General features: G+C 40.1%; 1 protein-coding gene across 1 annotated transcript in view; it reads right to left on the bottom strand.

Annotated features, from left to right (window-relative positions):
- COL28A1 (collagen type XXVIII alpha 1 chain) overlaps positions 1 to 13,797 on the bottom strand; it is a 146,355-nt gene that overhangs the window by 31,016 nt on the left and 101,542 nt on the right. The window contains 1 exon segment of the mRNA XM_032874384.1: positions 11,924 to 11,992. Coding sequence (XP_032730275.1) covers positions 11,924 to 11,992 — 69 coding nt within the window.

The following is a 13,797-nucleotide window of genomic DNA, read 5'->3' as shown; positions in this document are numbered from 1 at the left end:
ACGTGCTGCTGGAAACGTCCTTTTAAAACATGACTTATATCAGGTTGCTCCACTATGCAAATATAATCTCGTTCATGACCCACCGTAGTCTGGTCATTCTGTCACTGATGCTCCTTGAGTGTGCCAGACCTGGGTTCTTATTACAAATCCCTAATTAAGAATGCCCAATTCCTCCTATCCACTGCCTAAGCTTCTATCCCACTTATTTTTTTTTTTAACACTTATTTATTTATTTTAGAGAGAGAGCATGCAAGCAGGAGGAGGGAGAGTGGGAGAGAATCATCAAGCAGGTGTCCCACTGAGCATGGTGCCCAAAGGGGGCCTTGATCCCAGGAACCAAGATCATGACCCAAGCCAAAATCAAGAGTTGGTCATTTAACTGACTGAGCCACCCAGGTGCATCCTACCCCACTTTTTAACATGGAGAATGAAATGTCATGGGCTAGGAATGCAGAGTGAAGAAGGACAAAGGACATGGCCCCCAAAAAAAGTGTTTTTGACAAAATAAGCAAAAACGGGTGGTAAAGAGATTCTCCCAGTGGGAGACATATTGCCTTGAGCCCTCTGTTCCTTTCATTCATACTTTAGAATCTACTATCAATACAGCTGGATAATCTGGAGAACTGTTTGTTTTCCACATTGGTGGACATTATTAAAATTTACTTCCAGGGATGCTTGGGGCCTGGCTGGCTCAGTCAGTTAAGTGACTGTCTTTGGCTCAGATCAGGATCCCAGGGTCCTGGGATCGAGTCCCCAATGGACTCCTTGCTCAGTGGGGAGCCTGCTTTTCCCTCTACCTCTGCCTGCCACTCTGCCTGCTTGTGCTCTCTCTGACAAATAAAATAAAGAAAATCTAAAAAAAAAAAAAAAGGAAAAAAAAAAGATTTACTTCCAGTGTATGATATCATCAACAAAGTAAATAGAGTTAACCCTGAGGATATTTTGCTGCTTCTTGTCAAGTCTGGTTGCATTGCCATTATCTCATACAATGAGAAGTGGTAAATTATAAATATATTTATTCTATGGCTCAGAAGGAATGAGCTCATTTTGGTGTGTAAGGGAAGGCTTCTGGGAGAAGTGCTACCTAATATGAACCTTGAAATGGGAATAAGAGTAAGCCTCCTTCCCTGATGGTTAGTAATGTCCAGCACCTTTTCCTCTACCCGCTAGCTGTTCATATATGTTCTTTGGGAAAATGTCCATTCAGGACTTTTGTTTATTGTTTAATTCCATTATTTGTTTTTTTCTTTGCTATTGAATTGTATAAATTCTTTCTATATTTATGATATTAACCACTTATCAAATGTATGGTTTGCAGTTTTTTTTAGTTCTGTAGGATGTCCTTGCATCTTGTTGATCATTTCTTTACCTCTGAAAATGAATACATTTTCAGATTTATTTATTATTGTTTAGTCAGTGGTAATTTTTTTACTCAGTTCTTAATTTTAATTCCAATATAGTTAACATACAGTGTTCTATTAGTTTCAGGTATGCAATATAATGATTCAGCAATTCTATACATTACTCAGTGTTTATCAGGGAAACACAAATAAAAACCACAATAAGATATCACCTCATCTTGGTTAGAAAGCTATCATCAAAAAGACAAGTGATAACAAATCCTGGCAAGGAGCTAGAGCAAAGGGACACCTCATCCATTGTTGGTAGGATTGCAGATTGGTACAGTCACTATGAAAAGCAGTATGGAGTTTCCTTTAAAAATTAAAAAATACAATTACATGATCCAGAAATTCTACTTCTAGGAATATATCCATAGAAAACAAAATGTCAAAGAGATATCTGCACTCCATGTTCATGGAGGCATTATTTTTAACAGGCAAGACAGAAAACCTGAATGCCCACCAACTGATAAATGAATAAGGAAGTTGTGTTATATACATGGGAATATTAATCAGCCATAAAAAAGGAAATCCTGCCATTTGTGACAACAGTGATGGATTTGGAGGGCACTGTGCTAATTGAAATAATTCAGAAAGAGAAAAACAAATACTATATTTTTTTCATTTTATAAGGAACCTTCAAAAAAATAGAAGAAAAAAAGAAAAAAAAAACTCATGGAAAAAGAAAGCAGATTTGTGGTTACCAGAGGCAAGGAGTAAAGGTAGGGAGAGTGAATAATGTGGTCAAAAGGTATAAAGATCTAACTGTAAGAGAGATAAGAATCAGGGATATAATGTACAACATGATCACAGTTAATACTGCTTTATGATATATTTGAAAGGTGTTAAGAGAGTAAATCCTTAGCGTTCTCATCACAAGGGAAAATCTTTTAAGTCTTTTTCATTTACTTTATATTTTTTATCTATATGAGATGCAGATTTTAACTACGGTAATTGCAGTAATCACATATGTAGGTAAAGTCATTATGCTGTATACTTTCAACATTAAAAAAAAAAAGCATTAGCTTCTTTAAGTAGGTAGGGAGTGAAAGGGATCGCTCCAGGAAGAGAGAGCACACACAGAAGCACTGGGGCCAGGGTACACAGGAACTGAAAGACTTTCAGGACTGAGGGGTTGAGAAGACTTAAGATTGGATGCCCAGGTTATATAGTCTTGCTAACTTCTTCTTCTTCTTCTTCTTATTATTATTATTATTATTATTATTATTTAGTCTTTCTAACTTTTGAAGCTATGTCTTTAGGTATACACTAAAAACTCTTTAGATTTATTTTCTTGATATATAATTATGTGAAGGTTTTTAAAATTATAGAATGCAGGTGCCTGGGTGGCTCAGTTGGTTAAATGTCTGCCTTCAGTTCAGGTCATGATCACAAGGTCCTGGGATGGAGCCCTGAATGTGCTCCCTGCTCAGTGGAGAGTCTGCTTCTCTCTCTCTCTGCCCTTGCCCCTGCCTGTGCTCTCTCTCTCTCTCTCTCTTTTGCCCTCAAATAAATAAAATCTTTTAAAATAGTAAAATTATAGAATCTTTATAAAAATTCTTTATAGTAAAATTATATATATAGTAAAATAGTATATATATATATAGTAAAATTATAGAATCTTTATAGAAAAAAATTATAGATCTTTACTATGGATGAGGGTTTTGTTTATTAAGGAGTATATTCTAGAATGTTTTCTAATAGCCAATAGAAGACAGAACCCTCTTTTACTGGCATTTGGCAGGGAAGTCAGGCAACAAGTGGTATTTCTGTCACGTCCACGACCTAAACCTCATAATTTCACCACTCATGTTTTCAGCAGATGGTTATCATAGACTGAGGAGAAAGAAAAAAAGGGAAGGGAGAAAGTCAAAAGGCAAGAGGAAAATTCCACCTTTGCTTTCTCCAGAAATGTAATGAAAACACGTCTCTAGGGTTAAGATTCCTTATATCTGCACACAGTCCAGATATAAAATACAGTTCAGTTTGGTTCAGGAGCTTAAACTCTGTTGGTAGATCTGCAACCTGATTTATGTGTGTGGCATCAATTGTGCCAGAATGTTTCTTGTCACATGTTTCTACTTTCAGATACAGGCAACTAGATATAAATCCTTTCCAAGGAAGTTAAATTTATGTGAACTAGATTATAAAACCCAGATTTTCAAATATCATTTGTAATTGCCTGGATTCCTAAATAGCCTCCCTAGTTCAGTCTTGGTCCTCAGACAGTCTATTCTCAGCCTACCAGCCACAGTCATTCTTTTTTAACATAAGTCAGACCAAATCACAGTGTTGGCTGGAACCCAGAAACAACTCCCCACAAGACTCTGAATAAGAGTCAAAGTCCTTACAAGGGCCCTACCTGGCTAGATATGAATTGACCCCACTCCAGCCCTCCTGTCGTTACCTTCCTGACCTCACCTCCAACCACACAGGTCCTTTCACTCTTCTTTTGAACCTGCCTGGCACCTTCCCACAAGAACAGCACCTTTGCACAGGCTATTCTCTTTGCCTGGGATGCTCTTTCCTCAGAAATCCTCAAGACCCCCTCCCTCACCTCCTTCAGATCTTTGTCCAAATGTTACCTTCTCATGACTTCATCCCACTTAAAACTTCATCACGTCCCACCTTCCCTGCTCTCCCTTTCTTCGCCATGTCAGTTTCATCTTCAAACATACTATATAACTTATTTATTGGCAATAGAATGCAATTTCCATGACTCAAGAATCTTTGTCTCTTTTGCTCATGATACACCCCAACCACCTAGAACAGAGTCTGGCATATTTAGATATGCTTAATTTTTATTGAATGAACTGTGAAAATAAAATTTTGTATAACTAGCTAGGACTAAATATTGGAGTTAATATCCTTAAGTTTGAGCAGAAAGAACATCTGATTTTAAAACTTAGATGCAGAATAAAAAGAGATCCTATTTGAAGGACATGTTAGTGCTACTCATCTCACAATCTTGGCAAAGAGTGTGTGTGCACTATTATTTAAGTATATGTGTAGCATATATTTTCTGTGTAGCAGGAAAACACAGCAAACGTGTTGACTTCACAAAATTACCTCAGCAAGGTATTTTAAGAGGAAAGGACAGACTGAGGTCTCTGGAAGATTTACTTCTTTCTAAAATTGGCATAATAATCACAGCGGGAACTACTGACTCATCAGATTTCACTTTTCAAAACTGACAGACGCCAACTGGAGAATTTTCAGAAGGCCAGTATTCTAATAACTTAAAAATCTATTTTCTCCTTTGCAATATAAGAGCTACTATTTAAAGGCATAATTGCATATGCCCAATAAATAGTTTTCCAAAAAAGCTCACTGTCCTTACACTGATGAATAGGAATTGATAATGAATGTATTAGTATTCTTGAAATGTCATCACTATGACTATGAACTCATAGGAAAATCTGTCCATTTTCAAGGCTAAAACTGCCTGGTAAAAATTACTTCCTGGTAAAGTTGTGAAAATGTAACAATTGGATGGCACTGGGTCCCTCGTTTATTTCTGACTTGATTATTATCTTAAGAGGATCATGGGAGGGGTGCCTGGGTGGCTCAGTGGGTTAAAGCCTCTGCCTTTGGCTCAGGTCATGATCCCAGGGTCCTGGGATGGAGCCCCGCATCGGGCTCTCTGCTCAGTGGGGAGCCTGCTTCCTCCTCTCTCTCTTTGCCTGCCTCTCTGCCTACTTGTGATCTCTGTCTGTCAAATAAATAAATAAAATCTTAAAAAAAAAAAAAGAGGACCATGGGAAATGTAATGATATTGCCAAGATTGTCTGGTCTGGTGACAGGTAATGATGAATTAAATTTCCTCCTCTTAATCTCCTTAATATATTAGTCAGGGTCTTTAAAGTAGAACTTAGATCAGATCAATCAAGACTTACTGAATATATACTCTGATTACCCACTAGGCAGAACCCACAGAGCATACAGAAGAACCACCAGATACAACATCTCAGGTTCCTTTGTATCAAATGAGTACTTTTACTTTGATAGCATTCCCTCTGATCCTGTTGTACTGTAGTAATAGATAATCTGGTCACAAAGATGTATTTTCAAGAAAGCCAAATACAGCATTTCAAGTAAACTTCTATCTGTTAGGCCAATCAAGTATACCAGCCTGTAAGTGTAAGGTACTTTCACTGTTAAACACTAGGATTTTAAAAAGAATTTCTCATTTCACAAGTTTAGAGTTCTCTTAATAATGGAATTTAGTAATTGCTTATTGAGTTAAAGTATATATAAATGAGTCATTTTGCGGGTCAACAGTATGATTATGGGTGGAACTTTACTGTCATCCACCATATAACCTTCATACATCCATGCAACTATTTATCACTTTGTTCATTCATTAAACAAATATTTATTAAGTGCTTCCTATATGCCAGACACTCTGCTAGGTGCTGGGAAATTAGGCACAGATGAAAGAAACAAAGTCCCTGCTCTCAAAAAATAAATTTTTTTAACCAAAAGAAAACAGATAATCAAAAAAAAAAAACCCACAAATATTTTCAGATGGTGATAGTGCTATGAAAACAATAAAAAGGGATAATGTTATAGAATGATTGAGGATGGGATGATGAGAGCCTCCCAGAAATGATTAAAAAAAAAAAAAACACTAGTCCACAAAATTAAAAATTCTAACAAATTAAGATTAAGCAAGATACATAAAGAAGAATCTACAACTAGATACATCGTAGTGAAACTGGATAACACCAAATAAAAAGAGAAAGCATTAAAAGTCACAGACACAGGGACAAATTATCATCAATGGAATAGTTAGAATGACAGGTAACTTCTCAAGAGCAACAATGGGGACCAACTGATGGGAAAATCTTCCCTGCCCTGAGAGTAAGTGCTGTGTACCTAGAATTCTATACTCAGAAAAGTATCTTAAGAAGAGATTAAGGAGAAATAAATATAGATTTGGGGCACCTGAGTGGCTCAGTTGGTTAAGCGTCTGACTCCTGATATCGACTCAGGTCCCGATCTCAGTGTTGAGGGATCGAGCCCTGTCTTGGGGTCTGAACTCAGCATGGAGTCTGCTTGACACTCTCTCTCTCCCTCTACCTCTTGCCCCTCCCTACCACACCCTTTCTCTCAAATAAATAAATAAATCTTTAAATAAAGAAATCGATAAAGAAAGAAAGAAAGTTTCAGGCAAAAAGAATGGAGAGGTTGCTCTAGCGGCTCCTTAACCAAAGGAAATTCTGAAGAATCCACATCAGGCAGAAGGAGAGTGGTTCCAGTCAGAGAAGAAATAATGATAGGGTAGAGGAGATGGAATTAGTGTTCGAAATTATTGTAGGAATCAGAAAAGTTAATAAGGGTATTTTCTAAGGTAAAAGTGAGTATTTTTCAAAAGTAAATACTGAAAAAGAGTGATAAAAATGAGTAGATTCCAAAAAAGTAAAGGGAAATACAATAGTTAAAAATGAGTAAATCTTAAAAAGGGGAAGAGATTTTTAGAAAGGAACATAGATTCCCACCCTTCTGATGTGAGAAGCAGTTTTAAAGAATCGTTGATGGAAGAATTGCTCTTCAGATGAAAGAAAGATTATGTGGGAGCGGACTTTACTGCCTATCTGTTTGAGCCACAAACTGTACTCTTGGCTTTGTTAGAGCTTTTCCGGTCTTGAACAGGTAATCGCCTCATTTCCTGTTACATCTTATATTTAAAATGAGATAGTCCTATCTATAACTAGACAAACAAAATTGCTGATAATAAAAAGTCAATAATTGTGAAGTCCTTTAGATGTTTGTAAAACCATAAAGAGAGTTTAAATTACATACCAGTTGGCCCTCACTGATTTGTCACAGAGATTTGCAGAAGGAAAGAGTACATCCACCCACCCAAGGAGCCAGCTGGGTGGGACTCCATCAGCCTCTGAATGTGTGTGGGGCAGGGTGGGTCATTAGAGCCTCCCTGGCAGCCACCCTGCCAGCCCAGAGCCTGCTCGAATTCCTAGCCAGAGGCCTGGCCACGGATCTCAGTTCACTAAATCCAATCCCCGGCTTCTGACAGAACTGCTCTCAGGGGGAAAGAAATGCTTTGTAATCCCTGTCGCTTTTAAAAAATTTAGAATATCAGGACAAGAAACCTCACTACCTCTGTCTCCCATCTTGAAGGGCCAACTTTTAATTTCAAGATGCAAATAAAAATTTTGAATGACAATCCTGAAAGTCTCAGACCAGTCATTTTCCTCCTTCGGACACCGACCCTGACTTGATTATTACACCTCACGCAGTTACCTCAGGGAGGCACATAAGGACCCCGGGTGAGTGACGTTGGATATGTTACTTAACATCTCTGTGCATAATACATGCAATATAATATTTCTTCATAAAGATGCTATTTATTTATTTGTTTGTTTATTTATTTATCAGAGAAAGAGAGCACAAGCAGGGGGAACAGAAGGCAGAGGGAGAGGCAGGCTTCCTGCGGAGCAGAACCCTAGGATCATGACCTGAGCTGAAGGCAGATGCTTAACCGACTGAGCCACCCAAGCCTACTGTTCTTTTTGTAGTATTAACACCATCACACACATACGAGTTTGGAAGACTAAATGTCAATACCTCTTAACCTTTCCGCAGATATTTGCGACTTTGGTGTGTATTGAATCTACCCCTGACTTTTATTAGGTCTCATTTTTTTTTTCCTTAAGTCAATTACATTTCAACAAATCATTTCTATTTGGCCTTTGAGTGGGGGCAATTTTCCATGCAATAATAGGTCCACTCTAACCAAAAATCTAGTCAAATGGATTTTAGAAACACTTTCAAAGTGATCAGGTATAGGTAGGAGACCCCCAGAAGGCTGCCAGATTGTGTGAGATTCCACCACGGTACCCTCACATTCTTTCAAGCTTTAGCCTTTCTGGTGAAGGGATCTCAGAAGGTGCAGAAAGTACTTGCTGCAGTTAAAATGGCTCTGGGAGTTTAGAGAACAACAGTTACTTTGATGCAGCCGAAACAAACAAAAACGTACCTAAGAAATGACATTAACCCCAAATATGGAAGGAAGAATCTTACAAAGTTCTGGGTTATACCCTGAATTTCTAATCAGAGAACTTTGGAGGAAGAAGCCATTTCCTTTCTGGCTGTCTCCACGGTGGGTCCTGCAAGCTGGGCTAACTCAGCCACCACCACATCCAAGCTGAATTTCAGATGCTGTTGTATCCTGGATAATCAATCACCTAAGGCTCGGACCCCTCCCTTATACTGCTGGTTCTTCTTTATTCCTCACATCAGTTCTTTGTGCCACCTCTGCCTCCCTCCTCTGATGGAACCATCTCTCCCAACTTTGGAACCACAGCTCTGCTACCAGCTTCCAGGTGGCCCTTGTCCTCTCGCCCTGGCTTTGTCACAGACAGGAATGAGCTTTCCCTGTTCCTTTCCTGGTCCCGAAAACCCCCAGCCTCCTCCAGCTCTGTGGCTGGTACTCAGTCTTTCTGCTCAAGACAAATTTCTAAATCATTCTTTGGTGCTCCTGAGGCTGCATGAAATAAGTAAGATGATAGCAAGGGTCTAAGGTTTTCTTTTGAAGTTAGGATGAAAGGCATGATGAAGCTGAACCCAGTCTTTGGAAGCCCAGGTAACAGCACCCCCACAGTTTCAGGACAGTGACGAAGCATTCTGGAAGTTGCCATGGAGACCACTCTTGTCTTCTGTTCACTTCTGGAAGCAGCAATATGCTTCAGAACAACAAATACTTTTAAAGTTGACATCCTTCCTAGAAACATTAAATTATGTGTGGCATTAATGCCAGCTCTTCACCAGACCTCTGGTTCTTCTTCCTGGGCACACAGCTGGATGGCCTTTCCATGACACTGGTTCCAGTAAGATGGAACAGAGGTGACATGTTGTCAACACCTGATCAAGACTTTGGAGAAGCAGGTGTGCCTCTTTCACACTCTCCCTGTCTGCCTGCTGGGTCTAAGTGGTAAAGGGGCTCAGCACAAGAAGGAAGCATAAATGGAGGGTGAAATTCTCTGAAATTCTACCTAAAAGAAAATTGCCCACCAAAAGGAATACCTACATTGTCCCATTAAGTGAGCAAAAACCTCTACTGTTTTTGAGCTATTATTCATTTTGGGGTTTATTTAGTACTAAAGCCAAGTCTACACTAAGTCATGCAACCAGTATTTCATGTTTTTAGAGCATAAATCATTTGTATGCCAGGATGCTGGGCCTTCATCCTAGAAAATACAAGAGGGACTAGTGGAAATGGAGGGAAGCAGGAAGGAACAATAATGTGAATAATACAAACATTTACTTCATATGGAACCATGTGCTGAGACCCGTGTTAAGGTGTTACAAGTACAGTCTCATTTAATTTCATTTCTTTCTCATGACAACTTTAGGTAATAGTACTATTATTATCCCCATTACTCAGATATGAAAACTGAGTCCAGGTTATAGTACTTAGGAAGCCATGATTCAAATCTGTTGACTCCATAGCTCCAGCTCTGGTTGTGTACTCAGTACCATATATTGGGCACTTTGTACAATTCTATCTTCACAGTGCCTTGTCAAATGATCTGTCTTATCTCCATTTACTAATTCAGATGGGTTTAGAAAGAGGTGGGAAATAGGTCAACAAATGAACATAAGAAATGACATTTCCCTCATCACTTATACTTAAAATGACTCAGAGGAACACCAACAACTAGATCTTTCGGTTCCCTCCCTTTCATAGCAGTGGTATGACCCAAGGTCAAGAAAATGAGGTGGCAGTCTTCAGTAAAATAGGTTTGCCTTCTGTTGACAGGATGACAAGTGATCCAATAAGTCTAGAGAGGTTCTATGATACAGCCTTGGTCAGGGCTCCCTGCCAAGTAGGATCGGGTCACAGCCCTCAGTGTAAGAAAAGATTATCTCATTTCTGCTCACCCTGGATATGTGACAGTTTTAATTTTGGCCCTCTCCCTGTTGTGGTAGGCTTCACCCCAGAATCTCCCTCAAGACAGACATTGAACATAGCATACCCTGGGGGCAGGGAGGATCATAAAAAAAGGACAAGTGGTGAGGAGGGGAGGGCACCAGAGTCAGAGCTGGTGAGGATTAAGTGCCACCCACGGTGCTGCTTGTGGAATAAGGAAGATTTTCCCCTGATAATGTAAAGGACAACGCTGGTCCTGGATTGAACAGTTATGATAAGGAGCTACCAGCACATATGAGTTGAGCTAATGGTGAAAAGACTGGTGGCCAAGCATGGGTTCATTGCCTTCACAGACTTATGCAAAGCCATCTATAGAACGTTACATCTTTTAACTGTAGAATTTTAAGACTAAGCGTGATAGTGATGTTGTTTACAAGGAAGCAGTTTTTTTTGCTGTATTTTCCAGAGCTGGTACATCAGCAACATGCTAACTGTCGGGCATTCCCTTGATCTTCAGCCTCACAGATGGGCAGCTGTTGTTCAGAAGACCAGTCGCGGAAGCCCTAGATGCTGTGTGGTAGAGGGAAAGATCTAACACAGATTACATGACTTTTGCTCTTGACTAAGCTCACTCTCTATGCAGGAAGAGGAACAGGTGATTTATTTTCAACACAGGATTTTTCACAATTATTATCTCAAGCTCCCACTGTCTCCTACTTCCTAGGACATTCTATTTGAAAAAGAATTGATTGTGAATGTTTCCACTTTTTAAGAGTCCATATCAATTATCTAGCAAATGAATTATTCTGTTTCGAAGCTTACATGTGGTAAAAAACCATAGAAGTTTATTTGGGAGAAAATAGAAGGAGATGAGCCAGTAAGAAATAAAAATTAAAAATCAATCAACACAGGAGATGTAGAAGAGGATATTGTTTGAGGTTGTATAGGAGCCTTCAGATGCCATATTTTGTCTATAGAGATCCGGGCCTCCCCGGCAGTCCCTCACTGCTGTATGGGCTTATGGCTGTTGAGACAGGAAGAGTGAGGAACCCAGGGAGCTGTGAATTCCAATGACACAGACTCAGCGCCCAGAGCTGGAGTTCTCACCCTGGGTGTACAGGAGAATCACCTGGGGGCTTTCACTCGTATGGAACACCCACAGTGTTCAAGCACTAGTGCTGGAAATTCAGATCTCATTTTTCTGGGTTAGGACATCTGCATTATTCATAGTGCTCCCCAGGCGGTTCCACTGTGAACTAAGACTAGGAAGCCCTGGGCTAATAATGGAAGATACCGGCGAGGAAGGCGAGAGATGGAGACAGAGACAGGGAGCGAACACACAGCTGGGCATACATTCTCCACTCAGCTCAGAGACCAGCAAGGACGACAAACCCACTGTAACCCCTAAATGTCTGACCAAGAAATTTAGGTAATGTCTCATGTTCGTGAAATAAATGCACTTAGAGCATTTTTACACTTCTGGATTGTGTCTCTAAGTACTGGAGGCAATTTTAACTGCTAAGCTCATATTAAATTCATTTCACAGTAGCCACGTTCAATATTATCCACAATATCTTCTCTCATCATTTTCATTAACTGAGACGTGACTCAAGCGATTGCATCCACTTACTTTAATTCCTTGTAATCCATAGCCAGGGGCACCAGGAGAGCCAGGCAAGCCTTTCTGCCCAATGTCTCCCTGTTGGAAGATGAAGAGAAATTGAAGAGAAGTATGAGAAGATTTAGGAAGAAACAATGTATTACTGCTCTTGGCTTCCTTCTTACTTTGGTCAGATCAGGACCAACATCCATGTGCCCCATGTAGCTATATCGTATCATATAGAAAACAGTGTTTCCCCCCAATTTTAAGCCACAGAACCCTTGCAAAAATCTTATGCATAATCCAAATTCAAGTAAAAAGGCAAGGCAGAGCTGCTTGGCCTAAGCAGAAGCATTTGGTCCAGTATCCTTGTCTCCTTGGGCTCCTCTAGCTGCCCTACCACCAACCCCAAGAACATTAGGGCTGTGAAAACTGCTCACACATAATTCTGCGTAGCCTCTCCTGTGTTTCTCCATTTCCATATGGAGAGCTATTCCCTGAGGTTGCAGTTAAAGATTCAGTGGATAGGAAAATAGGTCAATGAAGCAAAAGTACCTCATTTCCCAGTATGTGTTTTCTACAACATAAGTGAACTCCATGCTTCTTGAGGAAAGACTTCTGTGGTCAAACAAGATTGGAAAGTGTTGTATACCATGTGTGTGCCTCTCCTTGGAGACCCCAAGTGCATACAGGCCTACCTTGTTTCCTGGTGTTTCCCTATTTGGCTCCCCACATACTGCTTTTTTACAGACTGAAGGTTTGTGGCCACGCTGTGTTAGGCAAGTCTAGCCGTGCTATTTTTCCAATAGCATTTGCTCACTTTCTGTCCCCGTGTCACATTTTGGTAATTCTCACAATATTTCAGACTTTTTCGTTGTTATTATATTGCTTATGGTGATCTCTGATCAGTGATCTTTGATGGTACTATTATAATTGTTTTATGGCACCACGAACTGTACCCATTTAAGATATCTAAGTTAAGGACAAATGAAGTACTGTTCTGATTGTTACATCAGCTGTTCCCCTATGTTCCATAGCATTCCCCTCTCTTTCTCCCTCCCCTCAGGCCTCCCTACACCCTTACGTTCAACAATACTGAAATAAGACCAATTAATAACCCTACAGTGTCCTCTAAGTGTTCAAGTGAAAGGAAGAGTCACATATCTCTCACTTTAAATTAAAAGCTACAAGGGAGCCTGGGTGGCTCAGGGGGTTAAAGCCGCTGCCTTTGGCTCGGGCCATGATCTCAGGGTCCTGGGATCGAGCCCTGCATTGGGAATCTCTGCTCAGCAGGGAGCCTGCTTCCTCCTTTCTCTCTCTGCTTCCTTGTGATCTGTCTGTCAAATAAATAAATAAAAATCTTCTTATTAATTAATTAATTAATTAACTTAAAGTGATTAAGCTTAGTGAGGAAGGCATGTTGAAAGCCAAGATAGGCCCAAAGGTAGGCCATCTGCTCTGAACATTTAGCAAAATTGTGAATGCAAAGGAAAAGTTCTTGAAGGAAATGAAAAGTGCTCCTCCAGTGAACTCATGAGGTTTGAGAAAGCAAAACAGCCTCCCTGCTGACACGGAGAACGTTCTAGTGCTCTGGGCAGATCAAACCAGCCATAACTTTCCCTTAAGCCAAAGCCTAATCCAGAGCAAGGCCCCCACTCTCTTAATTTTCTGGAGGCTGGGAGCGGTGAAGAAGCTGTAGAAGAAAGTTGGGAGCTAGCAGAGTTTGGTTCACCAGGAAGGAAGTCCTCTCTGTAACGTGAAAGTACGAGGTGAACGTCAGGGGCTTCTGAAGCTGCAGCAAGGTGAATGGAAGGTCAAGCTCAGAGAGTTAAGTGATGGCGACTGCGCTAAACAACAGACTTTCAGCGTAGATGAAACGGCCTTGGATTGGAAGAAGATACCGT

Source organism: Lontra canadensis, unplaced genomic scaffold, assembly GCF_010015895.1.
Source record: "Lontra canadensis isolate GAN:19392208 unplaced genomic scaffold, GSC_riverotter_1.0 scaffold2, whole genome shotgun sequence".
Taxonomy (NCBI): domain Eukaryota; kingdom Metazoa; phylum Chordata; class Mammalia; order Carnivora; family Mustelidae; genus Lontra; species Lontra canadensis.
Note: the sequence above shows the minus strand (reverse complement) of the source record. Positions and strands in the feature narration are given on the sequence as shown.